The sequence below is a fragment of the Penicillium verhagenii genome, assembly GCF_028828195.1.
Source record: "Penicillium verhagenii strain IBT 33310 chromosome Unknown utg000006l_segment0_segment0, whole genome shotgun sequence".
NCBI classification, from domain to species: domain Eukaryota; kingdom Fungi; phylum Ascomycota; class Eurotiomycetes; order Eurotiales; family Aspergillaceae; genus Penicillium; species Penicillium verhagenii.
The window spans coordinates 354,075-381,644 of record NW_026643170.1 but is presented as its reverse complement, the minus strand read 5'-3'; the positions used below and the strand labels follow the sequence as shown (position 1 = coordinate 381,644).

Sequence of the window (27,570 nt, the reverse complement as noted above, 5' to 3'; positions counted from 1 at the left end):
AGATCTCCATCTCCTGCGCTGATCCCTGCTTCATCCAGCTGCAGGCCCTCGTGAATCCTAACTAAGATAGGGAATAGTTCTCCGACGCACCGTGACCTTAATCCACTTTTCTGGATTTTTCGTGTTTTTTTATTTTTTACTTTGTTTTTTTTTGGTGATGTCTTTCTTCCCTTGTCTCCACTATGATCCTCCACTGGGTCTCAACAATGGAAAGTCCGGGGCGTCTCCATACGGGCCAGGGAAAAGGGAGAAAAAGGGCTTATTTCGCTTGTTCCTCCATAGGTTGGTCATTCCGACAGGCGATCCTCGGCTCCGTTCTTCCCCCCGGGACCTCGTCTCGATACATATAGGTGACTGCGTCCCGCTTCTACTCTTTTCTCACGGAAAGAGTTGACAATATATCCAGAGGTCACCCAGAACTCTCCAATTCCCACAGCCGTCACAATGGGAAAGACAATTGATGACCGTCCAGCTTATTTGAGCTCCGACGATGCCAAATACTCTCTAGGTGTTCATCGCGGGCCATTAGCCACCATCGTGGGCCTTGAAGATGGTACAAAGCTGGAGAAGGTCGATACAGCGGGCGGTCTCTCTCTGGCCACCAACCAAACGCGAAAAGCAAAGTTCGCGCGCCATTGGAAGCGATTTTGGTGCTGCTACCTGATTGGAAATGTCATTTTCCTGGCTATTTTCTTACCGGTCTTGTAAGTTTGCGCGCTTCAATGGATAAATTTACTACTCTATCATGAGATCGCAATCTAATGCGATTGACCCCCAAACAGCTTCTTGGTCGCTATCCCGGCCATTTCACAGCTCGTCGTCAACAAGTCGAATTTGGTGCTGGTCAGCGCAGCCGTTATGCAGCCTCTGCCCAATACAATGCAGCTCACATTGCAATCGGCGTTGGATTTGAAAATCGCGCTTCCCGTTCGCATTGATCCAATGGAATTGAGCTTGTTCGTCCGTGACAACGGCGTAGAAAACCCATGGGGTGTGGCTAATTTAACCGGCATGACTATTCGCGGAAATACCACCTTGGGTGTGACCGATCAATACACACCTATTCTCAACGCGACCACTTGGACTGATTATGTTCGGGAGGTGGTTTTCAACAAAGAGACTGCCTTGTCAATTAAGGGCACGACCGATTCATTTCTGGGCGTGCTGAAGTCGAAAGTTACCATGAATAAGGACGTGACTTCTCCGAGTAAGCTTACCTTGGATCCCATTAAAACTCCGAATAGTCTGAAACAACATACTAATTACCATTCCAGCACTGGACAGTTTCAAGGGGTTCAGTATCACCGATACCTCGCTTGTTCCCACGCGCTCAGATGGTACTAATCTGATTGGAAATGTCACCTTGCCAAATCCGTCCATTCTGACTCTTGAGATTGGCACTATTGTCCTTGATGTCAAGAGCGGCGATTTGGTCATTGGAAACGCCACGGTCGCGGATTTGACCCTGAAGCCCGGAAACCACGCGAACGCCATGACCGGAACTCTGGATATCGGGCTCATTCTTAAGAATATCGGTACCGTGCTTTCTGACCAAGCTTCATCCATCAAAAATGGCAGCCTCAGCCTCACATCCGTCACTCGCGAGGTAACTTACAACGGCACCCGCGTCCCATACTATTCCGAAGTGATGTCCGAGCTCCCTCTCACAGCTGATGTGAACATCGCCACCACCCTGAAAAACACCATTAAGAGCTTCCTCGGCTCCGGTTCCGGACGAAACTATACTGAAATGCTCGCCTATCTTAAGAACCACACCTCCAGCGATAGTGGCAGCTCTCTTCTTGCGGACTTGAAGGAAGGCCTGCAGTCACTGGAAAGCAGAGATGTCACTCCCGAAGAGGATTATAACGATGATTTCGACTCCACCAAGACTCTCGCCAAGGCCTTGAAGCGAAATATCCATGTCCGCGATCTTTTCCAAGATGAGCACCCCATCAAACGCGACGCCATGATTGACTCGTTAGTCGGGTGGGTTGCGAATCAGCAGTAAGAAACCCTTTCTAGACTTAGAGCGGCTTAGAGCCTAGAGCTTAGAGCTTAGACTAGACATTGTCTTTGATTCTGTTTGACGTTCTTGTTTTTTTTTGGGAGGCGTTTGTTTTCTTTTTCCTTTTTCTTTTTCCTTTTCTCTCTCTCTTCCTAGAAGATAGATGCCCGCCACGTCCCGCGACGTTGACGCTGACATGATTGTTTGATTTTGATCTTGATTCCCCCGGCTCTGGTGGACAATTTACGGATTATGGAGTTATGGCCTCTGCTATGTATATCGACTTATGTGCTTGGCCAGCTTGACTGCTCAAATCCTCGCACGATATAAGTTAATGGAGAATAATTAATATATGACGATCTATACCAATATTTGAACCTTTCATGCGAGTTGTAACTCAGGTCAGCGTACACATATTCGGCTGATCTTCATCGATTACATCAGTTGACGGAGACCGACTTGCCCCCGACGCTCTAACCGAGCCGCCTAAGCCCGTACTCGGGACCAGAAAGTAAAAGTAGGGAAGACGACGGTCATTCAACCCGCCAAATTAGCGCCAAGATACCTCGGTAGCCTCATGGCTTCTGAATCTGGAATATGCAACCTAGAAACCCAATTGTATTAATGGTATACCTCCACCTGGGCAGTCATGTGAAAAACTCTCTCTCATCCCTTCCAGCGTTACATGTAAATTGGAATAGATCACCCCGCACGAGCCGTTAGGGATCGTCCTTGAAGCTGGATGTAGTGTAGTGCATTGTGGATCAGATCGAAGTTTATTAGATTGGGGACTTGGACCTCTTTGCTCCAAACATGCGAGGAGCTAACCTATACAAAGAAGTCTCGCCTCAAATAAACCTCGATGTCTGTATAGTACTGAGTGTGGGTACTTAGCTTGGAATGTGCAATGTCAGAACATTGAATACCAATTAATGAGCCTTGTGACCTGTAACATCGTTCCGGAATTGCTTCCTCTTTGGCCAGAAACTCGATTTTGAGTACCCAATTGATTCAAAAATCGGTCACTAAAAGTGCAATACTTCGAAGCATATTCTGTGATATTTTGACCATTATACGATCAATACTCCAGATGAATACTTCGTACTCAGTGGTTGAGATGGGTGAGGTTGTGGATGTAGTAGGCCCCGCAGGACGTGAGAAAGTTATTGAATAAACGAGTGGGCCATGGGCCGTTTATTTGCTGCTCTTGCTCGCCCTCCTCGACTTGCAGTTCCCAGATCCCCGTCGCGGATTCAGTCAGTCCTTCATTTTGAAATATAAAATGCCTTTTTCTCGGGATTCTCGGCGCCTCGTCAGAAAAGACTGCCGAAGGGAATTATGAATTGCGGCGCGGCGACGTTTGGCACGAATTGGATCTGATTCTCTCATTTTGTGATCTCGAGGCTGATTGTCTCGACTCCGCGGCCTTGTTTGGTATTAAATTGCCATTCGCTAATGGTGATGTGACGCGTGTTGGCGTTTATTTCGATCCCGATGGCCACGTTCGCTGCACCTCTCAAGGGGTCCACCCAACTGCCTCTTAGCCCGCGCTTCCCCCACTGAAGCGTGCGTTGAAGCCCCATATCTGATAGTTTCAGAGCCATCAAAGAATGGGAGTCCCCAACGACTTGTTCCATAGACGGGGCTCGGTATTTTGACGGTCAAGAGTTTTGCTTCACAGTTTAACGAAACTCAAGCGCTGAACGGGAGTCTATCGGATGAGGATGGGTCAAAAAGTCACGTTCTGAATCCCTAGGTTCTGTCACGAAGATATCTGGCGAGGGTCACTCATCTAGGCAGTGAATACCAGTGCCTTTGAAACGGTCGATAAGATGAGATTCCGAAATTGGAGATTTGTTTTTGATTCATGGCATCTTGGTAGGTCAACGTAGCAGGTCAAGCCACTTCACGTTCCTGCACCTTCTGTTTCTGATTTTCCTCTTGAACCTCCTTGACCCATCGTGAACTCACCCGACTACTAAGATCATCTCTTCCTCTTTCTCTTCTCCCCTTCTGCTTCTTCGCCCACTTTTTCTTTTCTTTTTCTCTCCATCTCTTCCTCGGTCGTATTGTTTCACGTCAGTTCTCAAGGTAGGTCTCCTCATTTTTTCTCGACCCTTCCCTTCTCCCTCCAAAACGTTGGCAACACTTCAAATATCTCACTCCTCTCTGATATAGCTTCAGACCTCCTCACTCCATATCGTACGTTTGAGTGCCCATATTTCAAATTCCTCGACTAACCTCCACACCCGAGCACACAATGGAGCAACTCAATTCACAGCTCGCTCACATGGCAATCTCCGGTGCGAAGCCAGAAACCGCCGATGAAGATACAAAAATGGACGAGTCACCTCAAACCTCGCCATCGTCATCCATCGTCGAGCCAAGTAACACCAGGAGCCCATCTGAGCTTGGCAGTATCGAACTCAACTATGGCACTGCGGAAACCTCCCCGGCTTCAAATGCTGGCTCATACTATGACTCATCTTCAGTTCCCCGACTGAACCTCACGTATTTATTGTACACGCCTGAAAACTATTCTTCTCTCCTCAAGATGATTCACATGTGCGAAGAGCTGTTCGAAGTCAAGTATTGTGTCTCCGACAAGTCGGCGCCCGGGCAGTTTTTCGTGAAGTGGCTCCCGTCCCCCTGGGATAACTTGCCGGACTTCACTAGTCGTCATGTAGTTGAACTTCGAGAGTTTATTGAAGTGGTGAAAGAGAGCCCGGAGCCCTATCCATCTGCCGATGATTTGCTGAACGACACAGCCGATTCGCGGATTTCCTACCTTGCAAATGCCCTTCAAAGGTTTCTTTATCACGAGCCAGGTTCCATGTCTCATTATGAAGCTTGGTTTCACCTTGAAATGGCCGTGTACCGAATTATGCACAGTTAGGAAATCCACCAGTCGTGAGAGGGTCCTGTTGCTTGCGTGGATTTGATTCCTTTCGTCGCAGTATGGGATTCAATACAGAATTTTCGGTCTCTTTTTCTTCACAGCCTTCGTCTTTTGTGTGCCCAGGTGCATATGTGGAGTTTCCACTGCAGTGTAAGATCGGACTATACTAGGTGGCCATTATTTCCCCTGTAAATGTCACTCACTTTGATCTCTTTTCATGGAGACTCACCGGTGCTTTGATGATGGGTGTTATTTCATTCGTTCGTGCATGTCTTTCCACAACTGATATTGAATTTCCTAAAATATACATGTATAACTAGCCTCGTTTCTCATCAAGTTCCAAAGTTTCACTCTGTTGTCTCTCCTGTGTATTCTACATGCTCAGCCTCAGATGATTGGCCAAACTGCTTGCTCTTAGCGGTCCTGTTAACCTCCTCCTCTTCATGATCAATGTATCTTTGAGGTCGGTTTCGGCAAATGGCATCAGCATCTCCGGTCACAATCAAAGATGGATTGGAACGGTAATAGGCATCAATATCCTCAAGACTCCGGTTTGCTGCCAGCTGTGTTAGTTTTAAGGTATCTGAGGGACTATGCTTTAAGGCTTACCTGTTTCCGGGTAGAAAAAGTAGATGATGGGTAAGAAGCAGGCGTTTGTCACTGTCCAAACAATCCCTAGTTTTGTCTTTTGTCAGTATGGGGTCGATTGAATGGCTTCATTCACTGTGTAAACTCACAGAATTTCCAGCCGAGATTCTGGATTCCGATAGGAGTGACTTCGACAATTGCAAAGTTGGTGATCCAGTCGGTTGCAGTCGCAAGGGCGGCTCCCTTGGTTCTCATCGGTAGAGAGTTGATCTCGGTTGGATACAACCAAGGAATTCCCAGCATACCAATACCAAATGCGCCATGGAACTGTAGAAAATGAGACAGTTAGGCTTTTGGTAATTTTGGGGTTGAAAGTTTCAGTGGCTATAAAGCTTACCAAGAAGAAAAATGCCACGGATGCAGACCCGAATTTCGTGCTGACGTCGCCTGTGGTGTTCTCGCAGTATCTCAACAGAATTGTAATTATGAGGAAGCAGAAGAATTGTCCAAACGTTGAAAGCATCATCAGACCACGTCGACCCATGCGCTCGACTAGAAGAACGGCAAGACCCGAGAATATCATATAGGAGATAGCATTACACGCAGTCAGTAGTCGGGCCATGCTCTCTCCCATTCCAACAGCTTGCTCCAGAACAGTAGGGAGGTAGTAAGACATGATGTTGATACCACCAAACTGCTGCATGAACTGACTACCAACTCCAAGCATTAATCGACGAAGTGTCTTGGTGTCGTTGGCATTGTTCTTGAAAAGGTCTCTCCATTTGACGGCGTTTTCACGCTCATAGCGGATTGCGTATTCGATTTCGTTGCGTTGGGCAATAACAAATGGGTCATTAATGGGTTTGGCTTCGAGGCAGCTGATTACTTCCACAGCTTCGTCTTCTCTGCCGTACATGAGAAGCCATCTTGAGAATTGTTAGAAAGGTACTCGACAAATCTGAAGGGGAAACTGACCTCGGGGACTCTGGTAACCACGGAACAGTCGACCAAAGAACGATCAAGAAGATTGCCTGCAGTGCGATCGGAAGTCTCCAGGCCACGGCACCACCAACAAATGATAATCCGTAATTAATCCAATTGACGGTAGCATATCCAGCGATGTTCATCATCATTTCAAATGTCACCAAGCGCCCACGCCACCTTGACTGTGAGGTTTCAGACTGCCAGATCGGCGCACAAGCCGTATTGATGCCATTTCCAATACTGAGAAATACTCTTGTTAGGACAGAAATTGCCAACTGTTTGATCATGGATGCTCACCCGGATACAATGCGGCCGATAAATATTTGAGGAAGACTGAATGACGAAGCTTGAAGAACCGTGCCAACTGCCATGATAGTGGTTCCACACAAGATGGAATTTTTCCGACCCAAGCGTTCGCCCAGTGTAAAAGCAAGAATGGCGCCAAAGAAACATCCCACGTCATAAATAGCTGTCACGGTTGACAAGGTCGTTGTTTTGGATGACCCTTCGAGGTTATGGATTTCGAGAAAGTCCTTGGTAATCACGACACCACCTAGTTCAAGTCAATTAGATTGTCTTGTGCGGTACTTGTGAGAGCGAGGATTCATACTGAAAACACCCTGGTCATAACCAAACAGGGACATGTCTGTTGCACAAGCAATCTGGTCAAAGTCAATAGATGTCGCCCAGGACTTCCCTTTGGAGAGCATACCGTTACCCACACAGTGAGCCATCCTCCTGTGAGCCCAAAGTAGGGCTTTTTCTCCTTGAAAACTCCCATTGAATGAGCAAAGTCAAATATATTTCCAAACAAAAAGAGCTACAGTAGTAGGAAGAAAGCCAACTTGTTTCTCAAGAGCTCGCAATTCGCTGTCAGAAAAAGAGAAAGAAACTTGAAGGGGCATTTTCTGGGGTTTCCCGGTTTCTTTTATAGAGGGCGCCGCGTTTCTCATGTCCATCGGCCATTCAAGTCATGACGATCACCTTTCCGGGTAAATGTTACTCTGGAGTCGGCAATCCCCCGAAATGTCCGGGGTAAGAGATATGCGTGGGGGGACCCTGATTCTGGCCAATCAAATGAGCCCGCTGACTGGCTTTGCAGTTCCTTGTTGAACAGCGTGAGGTGATTGGTTGGCATGCATCATTGACAATAGAAATGCGCGTCTTTGGGCAAATTGACGATACCCAATCCGGCGTCCTGGTGGATCTTTCTAGTCAGTCGGTCAATCATGAACGCTCATGCGAGCGTGGTGTTGCGTCATAATGTCGGTCGACTCGTGGGGTGTAGACTGTAGTGGATCTCTGTGAAATCCGGGGTTGCAAGAAACGGGGTTTGTTCTCGAATTCAAGTCTGTTTTATGGTGAAATATGGGGATTCAAGTGAAGGCTGAGTGAGTAGTATGACTTATAGAAGCTGTACCTTGGAATTATCTCCGGGTTTACCCCTGGAACAATCGAACTCTAAGCGTTGACCAGGATGATCACGTGACTTCCCTGTTTTTTCAAAAAAGCCTCAATTTGTGAGGCTTTTGGGCGTCCCGCCTTAGTCTCCACAGTTGCCTTTCACAATATACGTCATTTTACTGACCGGCTTAACGGTGCTAGAGTAGGTGCTACAGTACGTAGGTTCCTAATACTTCGGCATTCTATACATGATACCGGTTAAGTCAACACTTCTGGTGCGGAAATTCCGAAATCTGTTATTGTGCCGAGTCCTATTTCAGGCACCACCCGATTTTACCCCCACGTAACAGGGTTGTCGAGCTGGTGAGATAGTACCCCGCTTGAGGTTGAGAAATTCCAAATTCGGGCGTTCCTCTATTCAATCTTCACTGAAGCACTAGAGGGGCCTACCAGAATCGAGCTCTAATAATCAGGTATGCTCATTCTGAATAAACTATTCGTAACCCCATTGTGTTGCTATTGTCCCCGGTGATAAGTGAATAAGTGGTGAGCAAACGGCCAACCTTGGAATCAAAAGGAAGACTCCGCCTCAATTCTTGTAGGTAAAAGTTGAGTATAAAACCTTTACAACGCAAATCAAACTTGTCTCTTCCATCATCTCACCACCACATCACTGCCCAATACACGTGATTCTGTCCCTACAGCTAATCCTCCCCATCCGAAATCATCATATCCACCTTCACCATGTCGAAGTTCGAGTTCGGAAGATTGATCAACAACTGGGACGCATGGAGCCTAGAGCCGTCGTTGGACCAGTCTCACCATCTGCCAGAACCAGAATATGTCAACTTGTTCAATCTCGGACTCAAGGGGAAGATGAAGCACCCAGCGGAATTCAATCAATGGCTGGCTGATGTGACGCGTGCTCTGGACTCTGTTGGGCTGAGAGCACTCATTAGCGATACCGCACGACGACCTGTCCGATTGGACAACTCCAGCATGAGATGGGTGCTTTACTCAAAACAGGTAGCTTTGTGGTTGGAAACTACAATGACAGTCGACATGGCTGCATCCATCAAAGCTCAGCCTGGTCCGCTTATCTTTGCAGACAGCTTTATGAAGAAGGCAAAGAGATGTTTCCAGGTGTAAAGTATCCTGTGAAAGTACTATTCAGACTTGCAGAGTTTCTCGATTTACCAAGATGGTGGACGAAATATGGAATGTGGCTAATACTGCTCATATTGTATTCTGATAAAGCTTCAGTTTATCAAAACTGCAAGGGTAATGAATGAAACCAGAAGCCCAGAGGCCATGAGTCCCAAGGTTGATCTACAAATATCAATTCTACCCCCTAATAGTAATTCAGAAAAGATTGTAACTCGAGAGAGAAACAATACTTGAGCTCGCGTACTTAATTAAGTTCTTAGATACTAGCATTAATGTTAACAGGACGTGTTAATCTCAGGACTTCCAAGGTTGCTACTATCCAGGCTATCTACCGGAGTCCGGACAAGCAGGCGCAAAAGTCTATGGCTGATACTGATTAGGTCGTTTTTAGTCAGTGCGTATTACTACCTACTCCTCTGTACATCTTCCATTATTCAAACGCATTCTGAGAGTTAAACTACCAAAATGCAAAGCAACACACCGGTCGCAATCCACAGATCTTTCACGTTGTTGCTCCAACAAAGAAAAGGAGGTATTCACTTGAAATTTCCATATGCAGTCCAATGAGGTAACTAGTGCCAACTTAATAGAGTGGAATGTTTTCAATGTCGCATACAAGACCAGCTCGAACGATATTCAGCTTTTTGCATCCTATCATACAAATTTAGATCTATCGATTGAACCTTGCTATTTTCTCATTCATTTGGACCTGATTTGTTTCATTGGTTCTGACATGAAGGCTCGCGAGTGGCCGCAGATTACACCAGAAGCAGATAACTAACTATATTTAGTTAGTTAGCAGCATCCGGGCTGACAAAAAATATGGACTACTAACTAACTGACTAGTAGTCATTCAAGGGTCTTACATCCGGCAATTAAAAAATTCCAGGTAAGTGGCAGCTATGGAATTGCCGATTCCGTACAACCACTGACGTCTTTGGCGTTCTTCGCTTACAGTAGCTTGCAGGCACTATGTAGTGGCTGTTCATGAGAGGGGCCTGTGGGACCAAACACCACCAATGATAGGGGGTATCGCCTACTCTGGAAGTGGGGCTTGACAGGTTGCTCCATGTAATCTCCGAGAAGGCGTTTCATGCATAATGTGCTAGTTAACAAACCGTCTCCTTACTTCTCACAAGTGGAACTTTTGATGTTTCGTGACCGAGGTCTGGAACTCGATGGATTTTACCTGGATCAGATCTTGAAAGAGTCTCTGCAACGAAACGATACCTTGGGGATGAGGTCAAATCAACAAATTCGGTAAATAGCATCGAGATGGAATAGCCTGCAGTTCATGCATTACACCAGCTGCCCCGCAACTAGCATTCTTCACGGGTGTTACCTGCAAACCTTAGTTTCTCATCCATTCATTTTACCCGTGGCGTCATTCGTGGCTGCTTAAGGGCAAGTTTATCCACATCAACCTCTCCTTGACCCATTTGGCTTTACTAGACCCAAATCAGCCTGCTCATGGCTTTCCACCAGTGCTGAGAATCGCGTTTCAGAAAGACTATTTGTGGAACTTTTCCTGACAGGAGGTCTCGCTCCAGGGCATCTTAACTTCACGGGTCGGGTGTCTTGAAAAGAATAGGCTACCGGTTAAATCTGCTAAAGGAAAAAAGACTTCCAAAGTTGTCGCAAAGATGTCTCACCATATATTGCACACCCGAAGAATCACCGACTATAAGAGCGCGTGGCTCCCCTTTCCATTCAGATCTGCTCCGTCCAGATCCTATCAATCTTCACAGCCTCCATCATCTCACAGCGAACTGAATTTTCTCCATATCTCACAATGAAGTCCATTACCACTTTTCTTGTGGCCTCTGCGACCATGATGGGCGTAATGGCTGTTCCCGGTGAATACCACAAGCGTCATGACAAGCGCTCAACTATCACATCCAGTGCGACTGGCACCAGCGGTGGGTATTATTACGAGTTCTGGACCAACGGCGGCGGCACTGTTGACTATACCAATGGCGATTTGGGAGAGTACAGCGTCAGCTGGACGGACTGCGGTGACTTCACATCTGGCAAGGGATGGTCAACTGGTAGTGACCGGTAAGTACATACTCATTTTGCCTGATTCGTGACATGGTGCTAACAGTTTCTTACCTTCAGTGACATCACCTTCGAAGGAACTTTCAGCCCTTCAGGAAATGCATACCTTTCCGTCTACGGTTGGACTACCAGCCCGCTGGTCGAATACTATATTCTCGAGAACTACGGCGATTATAATCCCGGCAGTGCTATGACATACAAGGGAACTGTTACTAGCGATGGCTCTGTCTATGATATCTATGAGCACCAGCAAGTCGATCAACCCTCTGTCAGTGGTACCGCAACGTTCAACCAGTACTGGTCGATCCGCCAAAGCACTCGGTCCAGTGGCACCGTTACTACTGCCAATCATTTCAATGCTTGGGCCGATCTTGGCATGGATCTTGGAACCAGCTTTAATTACCAGATTGTTTCTACCGAAGGTTATGAGAGCAGTGGATCTTCCTCCATCACCGTGTCTTGAGAAAGATATTTTGATGCAGATATGTGGCTGAGGTTCTTCCTCAGGTAGGTGTTCAGTTTGGAGAGAAGACTTTCTTGGATGTGAAAAATCATCATTGGTGCTACGAAATCTCATGAAATTCTGCATAACTATTCGAACTTGCATAACGTGATTACAAAGAGTAATGCAGAGCAGCCGCATAATTTGAGTCTACAAAGTCTTCCAGAGTTCAAGCTTGAGCTATAGAGGCGAATGATATTCTGGCGCTGGTCCATCATTTTAAAGCCTATATCAATCTACATTTACTTCCCTTGCCCTCTGGCCTCTTGAAAGAGGGACCCTCAAAATTTATTTCTATAGATGCATCCATGGATGATCATGTGGGGGAGATTTGGAATGCGGGGCCCCACACTACACTTGAAGTGGACCCGAATGATCCAACAATGCATAGTAACCTTGTCAAATGTTCCAATTTCTTCAAGCCGACCTCTTAATTTGCAATCGGAATTACCGATTTCAAGCCAGTGAGGCTTATTCGGTCTTATCTGTACCGGGCTCCAAAGTGCAGAATGCGGAGAACCCGGGGCACATACAATGGATAAATCTACCCATCCGCCCTAGAAGGACCAGTCCTTGAATACCTCTCCCCGCGGGAATTTACCAGACAAGGAAATTCCGACTTGGAGCTCCAGATATGCCGAGGTTTCTAGCCCCTCTTCCAGATGTCCACCTCTCAGGAACTTCGCTCTAAGATGCCCCTGCTTACTAGTACTTTAGTTCGATCCGGGGACTTCATCTGTGCCTTACCCCGCTTGGAAATAACGGCCTGCATGTTAATGCTCACAATTTCAAGCTCACATGACTCGTTTATAAGCCAAAAAGTGCCATATTACATCCAGATGTCCACATTTACCCCCCAAAGCCCCACCACTTCTATCGACGATCTCGGTTCATTACTACCCCGGGTTTTCTGTTTATTTCATTTCTATGGATCTGGGGTATAAAATATCTTCATGTGCTGTTCATGGGTCCTCGGGGATATTTCATTAATAGGACATCTCAAAAGGAACCTTGAAACTCACAACAATATTATACATGAGTGCCCTCTCTCTCCTCTCATTGGCCACTTTGGCCGTGTCAGGGGTCCTTGCCATTGGCACAAATGACCAGGTGAACTCCAATATTGACTATGGTACATTTAAAGACCCTTCCTCAATCGTGAGGCCAAGATTTCGGTACTGGGTGAATGATGCCTCGATGAACCTCAGCGTGGTGGCCGAAGACGTGAGATCCATTGGAAAAGCTGGCGCGGGGGGCATCGAACTCCTCGGCTATTATTTGTATGGAGATTCACAAAACTATGGAGGAGGAAACGCTGGCCCATTGCAAACCGACTGGACACTTTTTGGGTTTGGGAGTCCCCCTTGGAGTAAGATTGACGCGTCTGACACCCACGGCGTGAGCCGAAGCTAACTGTAGCAGCGAAAATGGTGGACGTCATCCTTGAAACTGCGAAGGAAGATAATTTGATTATTGACTTTGCTAATGGGCCCAATCAAGGGGCGGGTGTCCCGGCGCCTTATAACAGCGACGGTCTTCTCTGGGATCTCGCCGGACATAACTCGACGTTTGCTGCCACCAAGGGCTTCAAGGGCACCCTTCCTGGCTGGGGCTCCGGTCGCTTAGTTGCAGCTACGACAGCGAATGTCAAATCAAGCACTTCATCAGAGGCGGTCCTCTATGAGAGTTCTCTTCAAGATGTTACAAGTTCGGTGAAGGCAGATGGCAGCCTGGATATTAAGGCAAGTAGTAAATCTGAAGGGACTGAGAGTATTGTCTTTGCATACTACCTCATCCATTCTCGCTATCGCGAAACCCCAAGTCCTACCGACCCATCAATTGCAAAAGCAGTGCCACAATCACCCGTTACAACTTACTCTCAGAATGGGTCGTGGGTGGTTGATCACTTCTCTGCTTCCGGTGCCCAGGTTGTGGTGGACTTCTGGAAGCAGTCGATTTTGGGTAGCGCAGTCGACACCCTTCTTGCTGAAGTTGGCAACTATCTATGGGAAGACAGTCAAGAATACACTGTCGCCACTTACTGGACACCTGGTCTTCAAAAGACATTCCTCGCCAATCGAGGGTACAGCATCAACAAATACATACCACTCGTGGTTGGCTCCGGGGGAGAATCGACCTTCAACACCACCTATGTCACAGATGAGAGCGACGCGGGTGCTAGTCACATTGTGGACTATCAACAAACAGTCAGTCATCTGCAACATATTCTTGTGCCTCCAATTTCATATACTGATCCTCATAGCTCACGGAACTCAATGCTGAGTACCTTGACACATTGACAAAATGGAGCAATGACCTAGGGGTTCAATTCTCAGCACAAGTCGTCTACAATCTTCCAATGGACATGCTTGCCAATGTGCCGCATGTCAATGCTCCTGAGTGTGAGACACTGGGTTTCAGTGAAAATATTGATGGCTACAGACAATTTAGCGGCCCTGCAAACCTGGCAGGAAAACGCATTATCTCAAGCGAAGCTGGTGCGATTGAGCTTGAGGCTTACCAGCAGCCCATGTCCGAGCTTCTTTGGACATTCAAGCGCTCCTTTGCGGGATCTGTCAATAATTTCATTATCCACGGCTTCCCAAATTCTGGCAACTATGGAAACACGAGCTGGCCTGGCTTCACAACTTTTATGTATGTGTTTTCAGCTATGCATGGACCTCGTCAACCGGCATTTGAATTCTACTCGGACTTTTTGAACTGGGTCTCTCGAAATCAATTTATTTTGCAAACCGGAATTCCGAAGGTTGATGTTGCGTTTTGGTCAAAGTCGACAACCTACAAAGCCATCACCACTAAATATGCGCCTATGGACTTGCAAGACGCAGGTAAGTTATTCTTGTTACTCTTGATCATTGAATTTCTCATTGTACGTGTATTTTCTCACATTCAAATGTTATTATTCTGTCTTTTCAGGTTACACCTACGAATATCTTAGCCCGGATAACTTTGCGCTACCGGAGGCCTATGTTTCGGGTGCCACATTTGCGCCCAATCGACAGGCATTCAAGGCTCTTGTCGTTCGGTCCAACGAAACTCTGACAACCTTGGGTGTTGATAAACTTGTTCAATATGCCAATGCGGGCCTTCCAATTATATTCCCTGGTGGGCTGCCATCGAATTTCAGTGGATACAACCCAACAGCTGCTGCTAAGGCTATTCGTTCGTTGAACGGAATTAAGGCTCTCAAGAATGTTCATTTAGTCAAGTCAGATGGGCTTGCAGAGACTCTCGAATCTCTCAATATTTTCCCACGAAGCTCCATCTCATCAAACGGCACCTGGTATCCGCTATGGAGAGACGATGCAGCTAACAAAAAGTCTTACGTCTACGTATACAATGACGCAACGGGTCTATCATTTGAGGAGGGAATGACCTCTGGCACAGTTTCGTTTGAAAGTACTGGGGCCCCATTCTTTTACGATGCATGGTCAGGAGAAATCACCCCTATTTCTTCCTATACCAAGACTAAGACACATACGACAATCCCTCTTCAATTGGCAGGCAACCAGTCTGTGATTATTGGCTTCGAGAATAACGCCGACTCCCCAATTCACATCCAGGACACCGAGATCCCAATTCTTCCTACCAAAGGTGACTCGAAATCTCTCACCGTACTTAGATCTTTCGATGAAAAGACCCGAGAAATTACGCTCTCAACCGGGAAAAAGGCATCTCTCTCCCCAATGTCGACAAAGTCCTTCACCCTAGATAATTGGAAACTGGAAGTCGAGGCATGGACACCACTACCAGATTTCTATGATGTTGAAGGCGCAACTAAGACTAACAAAACATTCCACACTTCGAGTCTTATCCCTTGGAACCAGATTTCCGACACTTTGACCAACACATCTGGGGTAGGATATTATACAACGACATTTGCGTGGCCACCATCATCCTCATCAAGTGTATCGGGCGCATTCATTGATCTTGGCCCCATTACCCACACTGCACGCGTTATTGTGAACGGACATCAGCTGCCAACGCTAGATATCTCCTGGGCGAAGGCCAATATTGGTTCTTTCCTTCAGCGGGGAACTAATACGGTACAGGTTGTTGTCAGCACGACCCTAGGCAATGTACTGCGGACCTACTGGGATTCGATTGAAACAAGCGGAAAACTTGCGGTAGATGTACTCGCTGATCCACCAGCTGTGGAGGAATACGGATTGGTTTATCCTGTGCAGATTATACCATATCGGGAAGACAAGGTGGTCTAGTCTTCCTACACCTCTTCCGCTTTCAAGAATGCACTTTTCAATGTTCGAAGCTCAATTTCCATTGCGTATATTTCATAGCCAATATTAATCGGTGGAAAAAGCAAACTAAATGAAATTAAATAAAAATTAGGATCTCGGGAAGAGAGTATCAAAACGGCAGCATGGCTAATTGAAGTCGTGAATAAACGCCGAAATATCATCGGAGAAGCCGTTTTGTTCATCCATGGTAAATTCAGGGATTTCAGTAATTGGGAAAACCGTGACTGGTTCCGGCTCAGGCAGGGGCGCATGGCCTTTAGTTGCATTGATGATCGCATCACGAAGACTGATTTGTTGTTGTCTTCTGTGCAAGGCCTGCTGGCGGAAGAACAGCACCTCTTTGAAGCTTTGAATGGTGCACAGTTAGTTTGGTAATGTACGAGTTATTTTCGGCAGCCTATCAAAAACTTACACTGCAGTCTTCCAGGAACTTGTGCTTCCTTCAATATTATCAAATCCCCAGTCGAATTGTGAGTCCACGACCGGCTCGTCAGTAGGGTCATGGTACGTCGCTACATATGGGTGAGACAGCGCAGTCTCGGCACTGATGCGCTCGTCGACGTCGAAGGAAAGCATTTTCTCAAGCATATCAATGGCTAAATTAATTAATTATTGACTTGTTTGCTTTAAATTCAGAGTGCACATACCATCTCGGTCCATTTCAGGAAAAACGTCTGCCAGCGGCTCTTGTTTACACTGTGGTAGAGACTGAACAAAATTTCTGGTCTAAATTTCCAAGGCCCATTTTGTCAGCATATTTGATTAATGATATGATGAGTGGCAGATGGGACCTGGTAGACTTACGCTTTTGTTCTTGATTTTTTCCACAGTCCGGTCTGTGGGATTGCCGAGAAGTTTGACGAAGAGATTAAATTGATCAGTATGTCCTGTGGCTGGAAAGAGAGGAGTTCCTCTCAGCATCTCTGCCAGAATGCATGCAGTGCTCCAGATATCCACTTTTTCCGAATATTCTTGCCAGTTGAGCATGATCTCAGGCGCGCGATAGTATCGGGTTGCGACGTATCCGGTCATCTTATAGTCTTGGATTCGAGCATGCCCGAAATCACATATTCTTAGGTCACAATTTTCATCAATTAGTATGCTGGTTGGCTTGAGGTCGCGGTGGATGATGCCAGCTGAATGGACGTATTTCAATCCACGCTGTGCAGGTTCGTTAGTAACTATTTTCCCGCGTAATGTGAAAGGTATTCCAAGTGTGTACCAAAATTTGATATATAAAACATTTGGAGAAATCGCTGTGGATAGGTCCTTTTGCAATCAGGACTTGGAGATTGGTCCACATCAAGTCTGTCACAATGTATCTATGACTCCGCGTTAGCTGGAAAATGAAGAGACTTGAGGGGTTTTTTTGGAGTTGGACATACAGATCTTCTTTCGGTGAAATAAAGACGTCCGCAAGACCAATTATCTACCGAAATATCAATGATATGACTCCAAAGATGAAATAGCTCTTTGAACAGGGAGATTCACATTTTCGTGGCGCATATATCTGAGAAGTTTGACTTCCCGAAGAGCGCTCTTCGCCAGCGAAGAAGACTCAAATGGTTTCGCAATTTTCTTGACAGCAACCAGCTTGTTCTGAATACGATCCTTGGCCGAGCTAGAGGTATCGGTGAGCTACAATCTTTTCCGAGATAGACATGCAAGCCAAGCATTGACAAGAACATACCATATCAGCCCAAAGGCATCTAGCTCAACTGGTAGTGGATCCGAGTAGCTACAGACATATTAGCTCTGGGCAATCGCAGGTTGCTGGGCCAGGCTCGTAAATACCGGGCTGTGAGCTCGAATTTGACGCCCATGATGAGTGAGCAAATGAATTCGGACATCTTGCGCGACTTTAGGTGGACAAGACCACAGAAAAGCTCTGATTGTAACGGATATTGATATAATAAGTAAAAAAATAAGAGGGGTGATCAGACGCGAGTGTGGACGAGAAAGGCTAGATGTGCAACAAGAGCTACGGGGTGGTGTCGATCTTTCAGCTAGGATGGCAATCACGAGTTCAACTTGTTTTGTGGTTTGTCCTATACCCGAAACGGTTCCAGGCCCAGGCCCTCAATATTGACCTGGATAGCTTTCACGAATAGAAATCGTCGGAAAAGGTCCCCGAATGGTTCAGCCACAGTATAGAAAAGGCGTTTTGTTATGGATCGAAATGGGGAGATCTGATTGGCTGGCTTGAGTTGCCGATGGAAACTTGGAAGTTGGATGACATCCTGTTTTGGTCAACGCTAGTCTTTTCTAGGACTAGCTCTTAAGTATCATCCATGGTTATACTTGGTGCCTTGTTTTCATGTCATTTCATGTCACTTCAACTCCCCTCGCCTCCTGCATTTGGCTTTTGATTCGTATTCCCTCCTTCTCTTTCCTTCCTTATCCCCAGTTGTCCCGCCACACATGTGGGTCAATCCATGTCGGTCCGGTTTCAACCCCTGCTGTGCCACAGCTCCCAAAGATCTGATTGCTCCTTGCTCTTCCCACCAATCACAGCCTCCCAACCTACATTCTCCGCAGGAAAACACATCGTCATATGTATACAGTATCTTTCTAGCCCGTGTGGGACTCCCCTTCCCCCCACTTTGGATCGCGATCGGCTAGGGCGTTGCTTTTTCACTCCTTTATTTCGTCGGTTCTTTTGACCACTCTCTCATATAACTTTATAACTCACATTCACGTTCATCTCTGCCTGAAATAGACCTAGTGCGTTTAATCTCTCCACGAAAATCATCTGTCGTGAACAGACATAACACCGGACCGAGTTACGGGGTTTTTTGGCGAGACAAACTCCTGCACAAATTTCCACTACTCGCCTCGAACTGTGCACAACAAACTATGCTGACAAGGGCGGAGGACCACAGTGATGGACGTCGGGCTCGAGAGGTGTATCGGTATTTTCGCCCGGAACGCCTCTGTCCCATCGACGAGAATCCGACACTTAGCCGCAAAATCGGGTCAGATCAGGATCTTCTCCGGGTTCCGGATGTACCAACCACTCGCGGTCGTTCACCATGCAGTGGCTCACAATCATCAAATCCTCCACAGGCATCAACAGAGCCGGTAGCAAAATCTTTAAAGCCGATGCCTGAATCTTTGATCCTTGGTGATGCAAACACAACTCTGAATTCTTTTGCACAGTTGGTTGCGCTGCGCCTAGATGTAGATCGGGCCTTTATCAGGTATGATGGCTATTTTTGAACCACATAAACATACGTGGCAATACTAAAATTTGCCTTGCTGTTCAGTGTATCCGACCGAGACTCGCAATACATTATAGCACAAGGTGGTCAAACTTTGGAAGGCACCAACAAGTACGATTTGATTGGAGAAGGCCTATATGCGGGTTGTTCTACTCTGGAAGTTAGCGACTGGAATATGTGTCAGGTGAATTGTTATTTAGTTATGGGGCTGTATCTAGCCCTTCCTGTGCGACTTCGCTAACACTTGAGACAGGATACCGTCGCATTGCCCCCATCGGATCGAGAGCAAGCTGACTATAGCTTCCTGATCTCGAATGATATGACCCAGGACGAGCGCTACAAGCACCTGCCCCTGGTGAACAAACAACCAAATTTTCGATTCTATGCAGGAACGCCTTTGACGACAGACAGCAATATTAACGTCGGGTGCCTCTTTGTTCTTGATACAAAGCCGCATGCGGAATTCTCTGGCAAAGAATCAGAGACCATGGCTCACATGGCTGTGCTCATCATGGATTTTTTGAAAGTTAGCCGTCAAGCCTCTGAAGGCAGGCGTGCGGCTCGCCAACTGCGCGGAATAAACAATTTCGTTGAAGGTCGCTCATCTTTTGAAACGGATGCAGACAATGTCGGCAAGCCATGTCGACAATCCAGCAATGCTTCTTTGAGCAGAAAGCCCAGTCATCACCGGAGGAACAACAGCTCGTCTTCTTTTTGCTCACGCTCTAGTAGTAGCAGTGCACATTCAGCCTCGGATTCTGAGCCGTATGAGCTGTCTTCGTCCTCAAGTCACGGATCAATCAATTCCGACGAACTAGACAAGATTCAGACCTCAGTTGAGAGTAAACTGGGTAATTCATGGACCTTTCGACGTGCTGCAAATCTCATACGCGAAAGCCTTGAGCTTGGTGATGACAGCGGTGTTGCTTTCCTAGAAGCAGGAAGCGATTCAGCGCCAGAGCGCAGCAGTGACAGTGACTTTTCCGGTTGCTTTGAAACCGGGAAATCTTCGTCTGTCCTCGGACTCTCCACTGCTGAGGATTTGTACGGCCCATCCGAGAGCTCTACTGCTTCTAATCCTGTAACAACTATGGACGAAGACTTTTTACAACGCCTTCTGAATACCTACCAAAAAGGGAAAATTTGGTCTCTTCATCGTGACGGCCAGCTTTCTAGCTCCGACAGTGAAGACGGGTCTCCAAAACGGTCTACCTCAACAAAGCCCCACTCTCGATCAAAACCTCCACAAGGTTCAAAGGGGTGGAAGCTCAAGGAGAACAAGATGCTGAACCAGTACTTCCCTGGTGCTACACAAGTCATGTTCGTGCCATTATGGAGTGCTGCCAACTCACAATGGTTTGGTGGATGTTTCTGCTGGAATAACGTAGAGAGCAATGTTTTAGATCCCTCGGTCGAACTTACTTCTCTTTTGAGTTTTGGATCATCCATAATGTCCGAGTGTAGCAGGGTTGAGTCACTCATCTCAGACCGTCAAAAGGCCGATTTCATCGGAAGTATTTCGTGAGTTGGTTCCTATCTTCTTCATGCTTATTTCATGCAGCTAACCTTATTCAATAGACACGAACTACGAAGTCCTCTTCATGGAGTTTTAGCAGCAGCAGAGATTTTGCAAAGCACTGGTCTAAACCAGTACCAAGGCTCTCTAATGGACACTGTCAATGCTTGCGGCCGGACTCTCTTGGACACTATGAACCAAGTCTTGGATTACAGCAAGATCGTCTCTCTCGAGAAGCGATTCCGACATCTCGATCGGCGAAGGTTATCAACCTTGGAGCTCAAGAATATGCATCGTTCTGCCGCACATCTAGACAAATATGCCACAACAGATCTCTCGCTCCTAGCTGAGGAGGTGGTCGATGGGGTCTGTTTGGGTCACCATCATATTCAAAAGCTATCTTCTTCCTCTCAAGTTTTAACATCCATTGAACCGAAACAAGGCACAGCTGGCACAGGCCCACAAGCTCAAAAAGTCGACATCATAATCGACATATCCCCCAATGATTGGGTTTACAATATCCCACCTGGGGCGATTCGACGCATCATCATGAACATCTTCAGCAATGCCATCAAATACACAGAGGCCGGGCATGTATCATTGCGATTAGAAGCAGACAGTTCCTTGTCTCGACATGGTACACAAGAGGATATAGTCACCTTGACGGTGACTGATACTGGCAAGGGTATCTCGGAAGAATTTTTACGGTCGAGGCTTTTTGTACCCTTTATCCAAGAAGACTCTCTCGCCAGTGGCTCTGGGTTGGGCCTCTCTATTGTTAGAAGCTTGCTCAAGCCTCTTGGTGGCAGCATCAATTTCCAAAGCAAGCCAGGTAGCGGAACAACTGCCAAGGTGACCATTCCTCTTGCCCGCTCGGGGCAAGAATTCGATGCTCATTTTGTCAACTCACGATCGCCCACTCCCGAGCAAGCCAGTGTACCACTTGATGCTTATCTCCTGCGTCAGAATTATTCAGGACGTACTGTTGCAATTGTCAATTCAAATTTCGAGGACGCTTCTGACAATCAATCTTGGGCCGTTGCATCCCGCTACCTGACAGATTGGTATGGTCTTAACGTGGTGTCTCCGTCGTCGAAAAGGTCTATTGATCTTATCCTTCTCAACGAATTACCACCGGAAATCGACTTCAACAGCAAGTTTCCCTGTGATGATGCAGCCCTTCTTATAATGAACAACGACTATATTGGCCAGGATTCAATACAGATTATGACCTCATCTGGAGCTCGAAATATCAATGTCATCAACCGTGCATGCGGTCCGCATAAGCTTGCTGGAATAGTGAAGAGATGTCTTGATCGAGTACCACCCGATGCTACTGTGATGCCTATATCTATTTCAGAGCAAGCTTCTCCACCAACTCAAAATGACTGTCAAAAAACTGAAATTCCGAATTTGGAGACTGGTAAAAACAATGCAGACACAGTATCCTCTGGTATTCCATCAAAATCCGAACTTACGCAACAGCCTTCAGAGTCTCTGCCACCGGGGGAGAATGCAGGCGCTCGAATATTGGTTGTGGAAGACAACAAAATCAATCTCAACCTCATGCTCGCTTTCTTGAAAAAGCGCAATCTTGCGGCCTTGCACTCGGCCGAAAATGGCAACTTAGCTCTATCTGCCGTGAAGGACGAGCAACAGAGCTACGATATCATCTTTATGGGTAAGTTCTGGCCGCTCAAATCCACCAGCGAGTATGTAAATATACTAATTGATCCACCAGATATATCTATGCCTGTGATGAACGGCTTTGATGCAGCGCGAATGATCCGTACCTTTGAAAAGGAGCGCGGCGATGAATCGAAGCGATCGAAGATAATTGCCTTGACGGGGCTCAGTAGTGTATCTGACGAGACGGAGGCCCTTGATTGTGGAATGGACATGTTTCTGACGAAGCCTGTTGCTTTTAAGGAGGTTAAGAAGATTCTGGATCGTTGGGATGAAGGGGGGAATCTAGATCAAGAGACAGGATTGCCCGACTTTGCATGAACCTTTTGGTGTTTCCAGAGCTTGACTGCTTGACTATTTACGCATGACGATGTTCACGAATTATATGATACCCCTATATACCATGTGCTACGGGGGCCGATAACCGCCACCCTACTGCCATAACCCAATTTCAATTTCTAACTTCACCGCCCTGTTTCAATGTTCCCGCCCGTATTGTATTTACCACATGAGCATCTTACATAAGGGATTTGATCTAAATACGGGTCACTTTTAGAATAGACTTGAGAATAGACTTGAGAAGGGACTTGAAAATGAATTGATTATAGAGTTCAAGGATTTAATGTATAATGCAGTTCAACATTGAAGGATTCAAAATAGAAGGAAGTACAGGGATTCAACGTATAATGGAGTTTAAGAATTCCGTATGTAATGCAGCGCTGTGTGTAATGGAGCTCAAAAACAATGATGAATTTGGAATTACTCGTGATTTACTTTCTGCCGGTCGGAAAGATGAAATTGGGATTTGACCTAGGGATGGCCTCTATCGGCCGCCGCAGTGGCGGGTGTCGCGTCGCCCGTCGTGGTATCGCACATGCACATCCTCGGCATGTACTGAGCCATTCCGTCACCAAGCAGCACATAACTCCCCACCGTATATAACCATAGAACTCCGTGCGCACGAGCAACAGGAAGCCTGCCACGAGGCATACGAGAGATACGCATCGCGCCGGTTGAGTCCCAAGCGTTGCGCGTATCTTTGCAGCTTTTCGGTGCGTTGACTATCTTCCAGTGTAGGATCCCGATATCATCGGGCATAGCGTCGTTCTCATTATCTGCGTCGTCCATGTCCGCGAATGAACTCCAGCCCGTCGACGCAGATTGTTGCATTCGCGGAAGCTTGAGATTCCATTTTCTCACTTCCTTCGCTTCAACGGTCAACCTACCGCTTCCATTCGCCGTTTTTCCATCTCACCCGATCGTTACATCATGCCGAATCTCCCTTTTCCATGGACGTCTGCTGAGGCGGTGATCACCAAGGAGTACGCAGCGGCTGAAGTGGCTTGCAAACGCCATCGCCATCGCTGTATGACATCTTCATCCGACAGCGGGTATCGGCCGCCGTACTATGTGCTAGTATGCACATCAATTGATTGAATAGGTAGAAATCAGACCATATGGCTCTCAAATATGATTTCAGACCCCGGAATTTTGTATCCACATGCAACACCACCCTCATTTAATTCTCTCGCTCTCCTAGGGGTGATGGCAGGCTCCAAAGCCGATGAATAAGGAGGCCCGAAGCTCAAATTGCGTAGCAAGTCATTATAATCAAATGGAGTCAACCCATCCTGGTCCTTCTCTTCTGAATTAACTTTATCGGATGACAGAAGCAAGTCAGCCACGCCGGGACTATCATGCATAAAAGCGACATGAAGAGGAGTCCTCCCGGTATCATCTTTTGCATTGGCGAGCACCTTGTCCGCCTCAAGCATGCACCTGACAAATGGTACATTATCGGCCGAAGAACCATAATGAAGTGGCGTTTTACCATCATGGTCACGCGCATTCGCGTCAATCTGATCATAGCCCAGAAGAAGCTTTGTCATTTTCTCGCCGCCGTACTGTGCGACTGCGTGCATGACGGTCCATCTATTTGGATTCATGTGTCTGCCATTGACTCTGAAAGGGGGCTGGATGCGGCCAGAATCCAGAAGCACTTTCAAGGTGGCTATATTGTTGCTTTTGACGGCTCGGTGGAGGGGCGTCACCATCTTTTCATCATCTGCATCCGGTTCGGTGGATTTGTGCTGTAGTAGAATTTTGGCTATTTCGCCTGTCATGTCGAATTTGGCCGCTAGATGAAGGGCGCTTTGACCAGCTCGGTTCTTGGTGTTTGTTTTGATTTTCTCAGATGTCATGAGTGCTTTTGCGATGGATATATTGTCTATTTCGAGGGCTTTGTGGAGGGGCGTTGAGCCTTCGGAGTCCTGTTCGTCCAGCAGTGTCGATGGAGAGTTGAGAATAAGCCTCGCGATTGAGTCAGTTTCGATGGACTCCAGAGCTATGTGCAATGGTGTCCGTCCGGTGCCATCTTTTGCATTGAGATTCACTCGAGGGGACTTGATGAGTATCTCGGCAACTGAGTTGTGTTTCATTTCAATTGCGATATGAAGAGCGGTTTGTCCACGTTTGGCTTGCAGATTGGGATGCACATTAGTCATGTTGATGAGATGACTGACGATTGCTTCATGCCCTAAAGCGGCCGCGAGAAATAGTGGCGTCCGGCCAGCCGGATCTGTTAAATTTGGATCAAGTTTTCCAGTTGTTACCAGTATCTCCACAATTGATGGAATGCCTTGTTCAGCGGCAAGTAGTAATAATTTTTGACCGTCGCTGGAATTAATCTTCAGCATTGTCCCGCGGAGTAATTGAAGCCACGATGCATCGATCTCGCGGCGGTTGGCTTGTTCCAGGCTGCAAACGATGTGGAAAAGACAATTCGACTTTGCATATGACAGGAAGCAAAAGCTCTGATCAGACAATGATTCACGCCGAGGTCGGAGTTGTTCTAGCGTTTTACCCAAGTTAAAGCCTGGTGTTTTTCGGAGTTTCAAAAGACTCATCGCTAAATCCCGAACGGTGTTTGGGACTTCAAATACAGAGCTCACGATTTTGACAGGCGCCGAATCAACATGCAGGCTGGCATTCACTCGGGTTGATACTTGCGTTTCGAAAACGCCATAGTTTAGATAGGTGGTTATGATATCGGCTATCCTCTGTTGTGCTTTCTCGAGCGTGAATCTCGATGGGCCTGTGGGCTCTGGATCAATCAAAAATTGCCTGACACTGCTGTGGACTAGCCTCACAGTGTTTTCTTCTTCATCGATGATGAGTAGGCCTCCGCAACATGTCAAAATGCCGAAAATATCGTTGACGAGTCGGGATGGATTCCATGTAGTGTCGCCTGGCACCACACTGAGGGCTTCACGAAGCTCGTCTGGACTGAGGGGAAATCGGGCAGCAACTATAATTTCTAGTATCGATTTTTGGTGCGATCTGGCCACGTTTGAATCAAATTTCCTGAGAATGCGATCGAAGGTTTCAGAGAGGGTTTGGGGAAGTTCCGCAAGTGCCTGGTAAATAGCTTCATCTGTACACATCGTGCAGAGATTTTCTATTTGGAGAGCCACCCAAAGAAACATCCCTTGAGATCCTTTCAGTAAGGCATCTTGAATCTCCAAGATTAGCAATGGGTTTCCGATTGTCAACTTCCCCGATCTGATGCAAATTTCCAATTCGCTCTCAATAAAAACTTCAATGTCACTTGCGTTGTCGGGAACCGCAATGATATTGGCAGATTCTAATTTCTCCCAAGCCAGGTCAACCCCGTAAAGATCTCTTGGTTCTTTTCGAACGGAAGCGCAGATCAAAAGGGAGAACCTTTGTTGAAGCCATCGAAGTTCTTGAATCACAACCTCTCTGTCCTCAGGTTCATACTCATCCAGGCCATCGATTATTAGATAAATCTTCATATCTGAAGGAAGGCAATGTTCAAACAATCGACGAATTGTTTCCAACTCATTTGCTCCACCCCTGTTTAGATCAAAATTGCCGAGTTTCTCCGCTATTCCGGGTCCTGAGCGAAGAATTTGTCGTGCTATCGAACCAATCATTGTCCGAGGTTTCAAACTTGCGGGAAGATCATGCCTGCTGAAGAAAAATGCCACAATTCTATTTTGCCCCGTGGCGTGGAGGTTCAAATCATCAACGATATTAGCGGATAAGACAGACTTCCCCGAGCCCAGTCTACCAGTCAGAATTAGAGAGGACGAGGAGGCTCGGCCACGCCAGGCGATATATTCTGAGCATTGGTTGAACAAGCTCGTATTGCCGAGTCTTCGTGCCTGCTTCCACGTTGTCATGTAGTCGTAGGTAGAACAGAAGTCAAGCACTGCTAGATATGCCTTCATTTGACGCTGGTGTGTGATCTCCATGGAATACTTTCTTGACCAGAGTTGGTAGGTGAAGCTGGCTTGCTCTTCAACTCTCTCGGCTATCAGATAGTTTACTTCGTCTTTGATGTCCTTGGCTCGGGACTCCAGCTGGTTTTGAAAGGATGTGAGATCCGAGTCATCCAGTGTCGCGCCAAATTTTCCAAGTGTCGACTTTTGGGTAAACTTCAAAATACGGTGGCAAAGCCGAACCACCACAGTGAAGTAGTCAAGAAGCAGAGATTGTAGGTCTTTTGACCGAGGATACAAGAGAGCCAGCTTTTCGTAGCGCGGTGCTGAGCGACCAATGATCATGAAGAGATTTGATATCTTCTCAAAGTAGGACGAGAAGTTCAATACCAGCTATACCAAGGGGTGAGCCATCAGATTCGAGATTTAATCGGGAGCATTATTGCTGAGAGAAATTCGGGGTCACAAACAGTCAAGGACGTCCGTACCAGCGCCCAGACCCCACTAGCGACAAGGCTCTGGGTTCCTCCAACAATTATATCACCTAGAGAAACGAATTGCTGCACACATTGCAGAAAGCTGGTTGTCCTGGTTCCCAAGCAGCGACCACGCGTCTTGCTAGATAGTTGTTCATCAATGTCTGCTGTGAGTCGCATTACATCTTGGATTGATGGAGGTTTCTCGTATGCACGAGATCTGTAGCGGTTGAATGTCCCCTTTTGATCTCGTGTAAGATCGGCTTCATACTCTGATACCGCTTGCGCCAGGCGAATTGCGGGCTTCAAACGGGGAGCAGATATCAGGCTGTGGGTCATGCTGACCATCTTGCAAGATGGTGAGTCGTATTACGACTCAGCAAGGAGATCGATGGTTCATCACTGTTTGTGGAGAGAAGACAATTTGACAACCTGAGTGAACCCAATTGGTACGTGGTACAAGTCAGCAATGGGGCCAGCCATTTACCCGGGGGCGGGGCTGAAGAGACGCGCGGTCACACACCGCTAGCGTGCCCC

General features: G+C 46.9%; 9 protein-coding genes across 9 annotated transcripts; 6 read left to right on the top strand and 3 right to left on the bottom strand.

Annotated features, from left to right (window-relative positions):
* Positions 1 to 444: 444 nt before the first annotated feature.
* On the top strand, positions 445 to 2,011 carry N7466_005555 (DUF3712 domain-containing protein; the record flags this gene model as incomplete). Its single annotated transcript, XM_057164952.1, has 3 exons — positions 445 to 704; positions 783 to 1,207; positions 1,275 to 2,011. 3 exons carry the CDS (start codon positions 445 to 447, stop codon positions 2,009 to 2,011), a joined length of 1,422 nt encoding a protein of 473 aa, XP_057020551.1.
* Positions 2,012 to 4,268: 2,257 nt separating this feature from the next.
* N7466_005554 (uncharacterized protein) lies at positions 4,269 to 4,904 on the top strand (the record flags this gene model as incomplete). The annotated part of the gene is made up of 1 exon (XM_057164951.1): positions 4,269 to 4,904. One exon carries the CDS (start codon positions 4,269 to 4,271, stop codon positions 4,902 to 4,904), a length of 636 nt encoding a protein of 211 aa, XP_057020550.1.
* Positions 4,905 to 5,254: 350 nt separating this feature from the next.
* N7466_005553 (sugar porter family MFS transporter) lies at positions 5,255 to 7,260 on the bottom strand (the record flags this gene model as incomplete). The annotated part of the gene is made up of 8 exons (XM_057164950.1): positions 5,255 to 5,463; positions 5,517 to 5,582; positions 5,645 to 5,822; positions 5,893 to 6,421; positions 6,471 to 6,719; positions 6,777 to 7,032; positions 7,090 to 7,141; positions 7,192 to 7,260. The coding sequence occupies 8 exons, from the start codon at positions 7,258 to 7,260 to the stop codon at positions 5,255 to 5,257; spliced, it is 1,608 nt and encodes a 535-aa protein (XP_057020549.1).
* A 1,367-nt stretch (positions 7,261 to 8,627) lies between these two features.
* On the top strand, positions 8,628 to 9,032 carry N7466_005552 (uncharacterized protein; the record flags this gene model as incomplete). Its single annotated transcript, XM_057164949.1, has 1 exon — positions 8,628 to 9,032. The coding sequence occupies one exon, from the start codon at positions 8,628 to 8,630 to the stop codon at positions 9,030 to 9,032; it is 405 nt and encodes a 134-aa protein (XP_057020548.1).
* A 1,810-nt stretch (positions 9,033 to 10,842) lies between these two features.
* N7466_005551 (uncharacterized protein) lies at positions 10,843 to 11,571 on the top strand (the record flags this gene model as incomplete). The annotated part of the gene is made up of 2 exons (XM_057164948.1): positions 10,843 to 11,108; positions 11,169 to 11,571. The coding sequence occupies 2 exons, from the start codon at positions 10,843 to 10,845 to the stop codon at positions 11,569 to 11,571; spliced, it is 669 nt and encodes a 222-aa protein (XP_057020547.1).
* Positions 11,572 to 12,645: 1,074 nt separating this feature from the next.
* N7466_005550 (uncharacterized protein) lies at positions 12,646 to 15,851 on the top strand (the record flags this gene model as incomplete). The annotated part of the gene is made up of 4 exons (XM_057164947.1): positions 12,646 to 12,979; positions 13,033 to 13,817; positions 13,874 to 14,459; positions 14,548 to 15,851. The coding sequence occupies 4 exons, from the start codon at positions 12,646 to 12,648 to the stop codon at positions 15,849 to 15,851; spliced, it is 3,009 nt and encodes a 1,002-aa protein (XP_057020546.1).
* Positions 15,852 to 16,016: 165 nt separating this feature from the next.
* Positions 16,017 to 17,740, bottom strand: N7466_005549 (uncharacterized protein; the record flags this gene model as incomplete). The annotated part of the gene is made up of 9 exons (XM_057164946.1): positions 16,017 to 16,236; positions 16,303 to 16,486; positions 16,538 to 16,586; positions 16,695 to 17,051; positions 17,113 to 17,212; positions 17,276 to 17,319; positions 17,370 to 17,511; positions 17,581 to 17,628; positions 17,685 to 17,740. The coding sequence occupies 9 exons, from the start codon at positions 17,738 to 17,740 to the stop codon at positions 16,017 to 16,019; spliced, it is 1,200 nt and encodes a 399-aa protein (XP_057020545.1).
* Positions 17,741 to 18,746: 1,006 nt separating this feature from the next.
* Positions 18,747 to 22,634, top strand: N7466_005548 (hybrid sensor histidine kinase/response regulator; the record flags this gene model as incomplete). Its single annotated transcript, XM_057164945.1, has 5 exons — positions 18,747 to 19,090; positions 19,157 to 19,295; positions 19,365 to 20,632; positions 20,690 to 22,308; positions 22,369 to 22,634. 5 exons carry the CDS (start codon positions 18,747 to 18,749, stop codon positions 22,632 to 22,634), a joined length of 3,636 nt encoding a protein of 1,211 aa, XP_057020544.1.
* A 1,127-nt stretch (positions 22,635 to 23,761) lies between these two features.
* Positions 23,762 to 27,381, bottom strand: N7466_005547 (ankyrin repeat domain-containing protein; the record flags this gene model as incomplete). Its single annotated transcript, XM_057164944.1, has 2 exons — positions 23,762 to 26,950; positions 27,046 to 27,381. The coding sequence occupies 2 exons, from the start codon at positions 27,379 to 27,381 to the stop codon at positions 23,762 to 23,764; spliced, it is 3,525 nt and encodes a 1,174-aa protein (XP_057020543.1).
* Between the last annotated feature and the right edge of the window lie 189 nt (positions 27,382 to 27,570).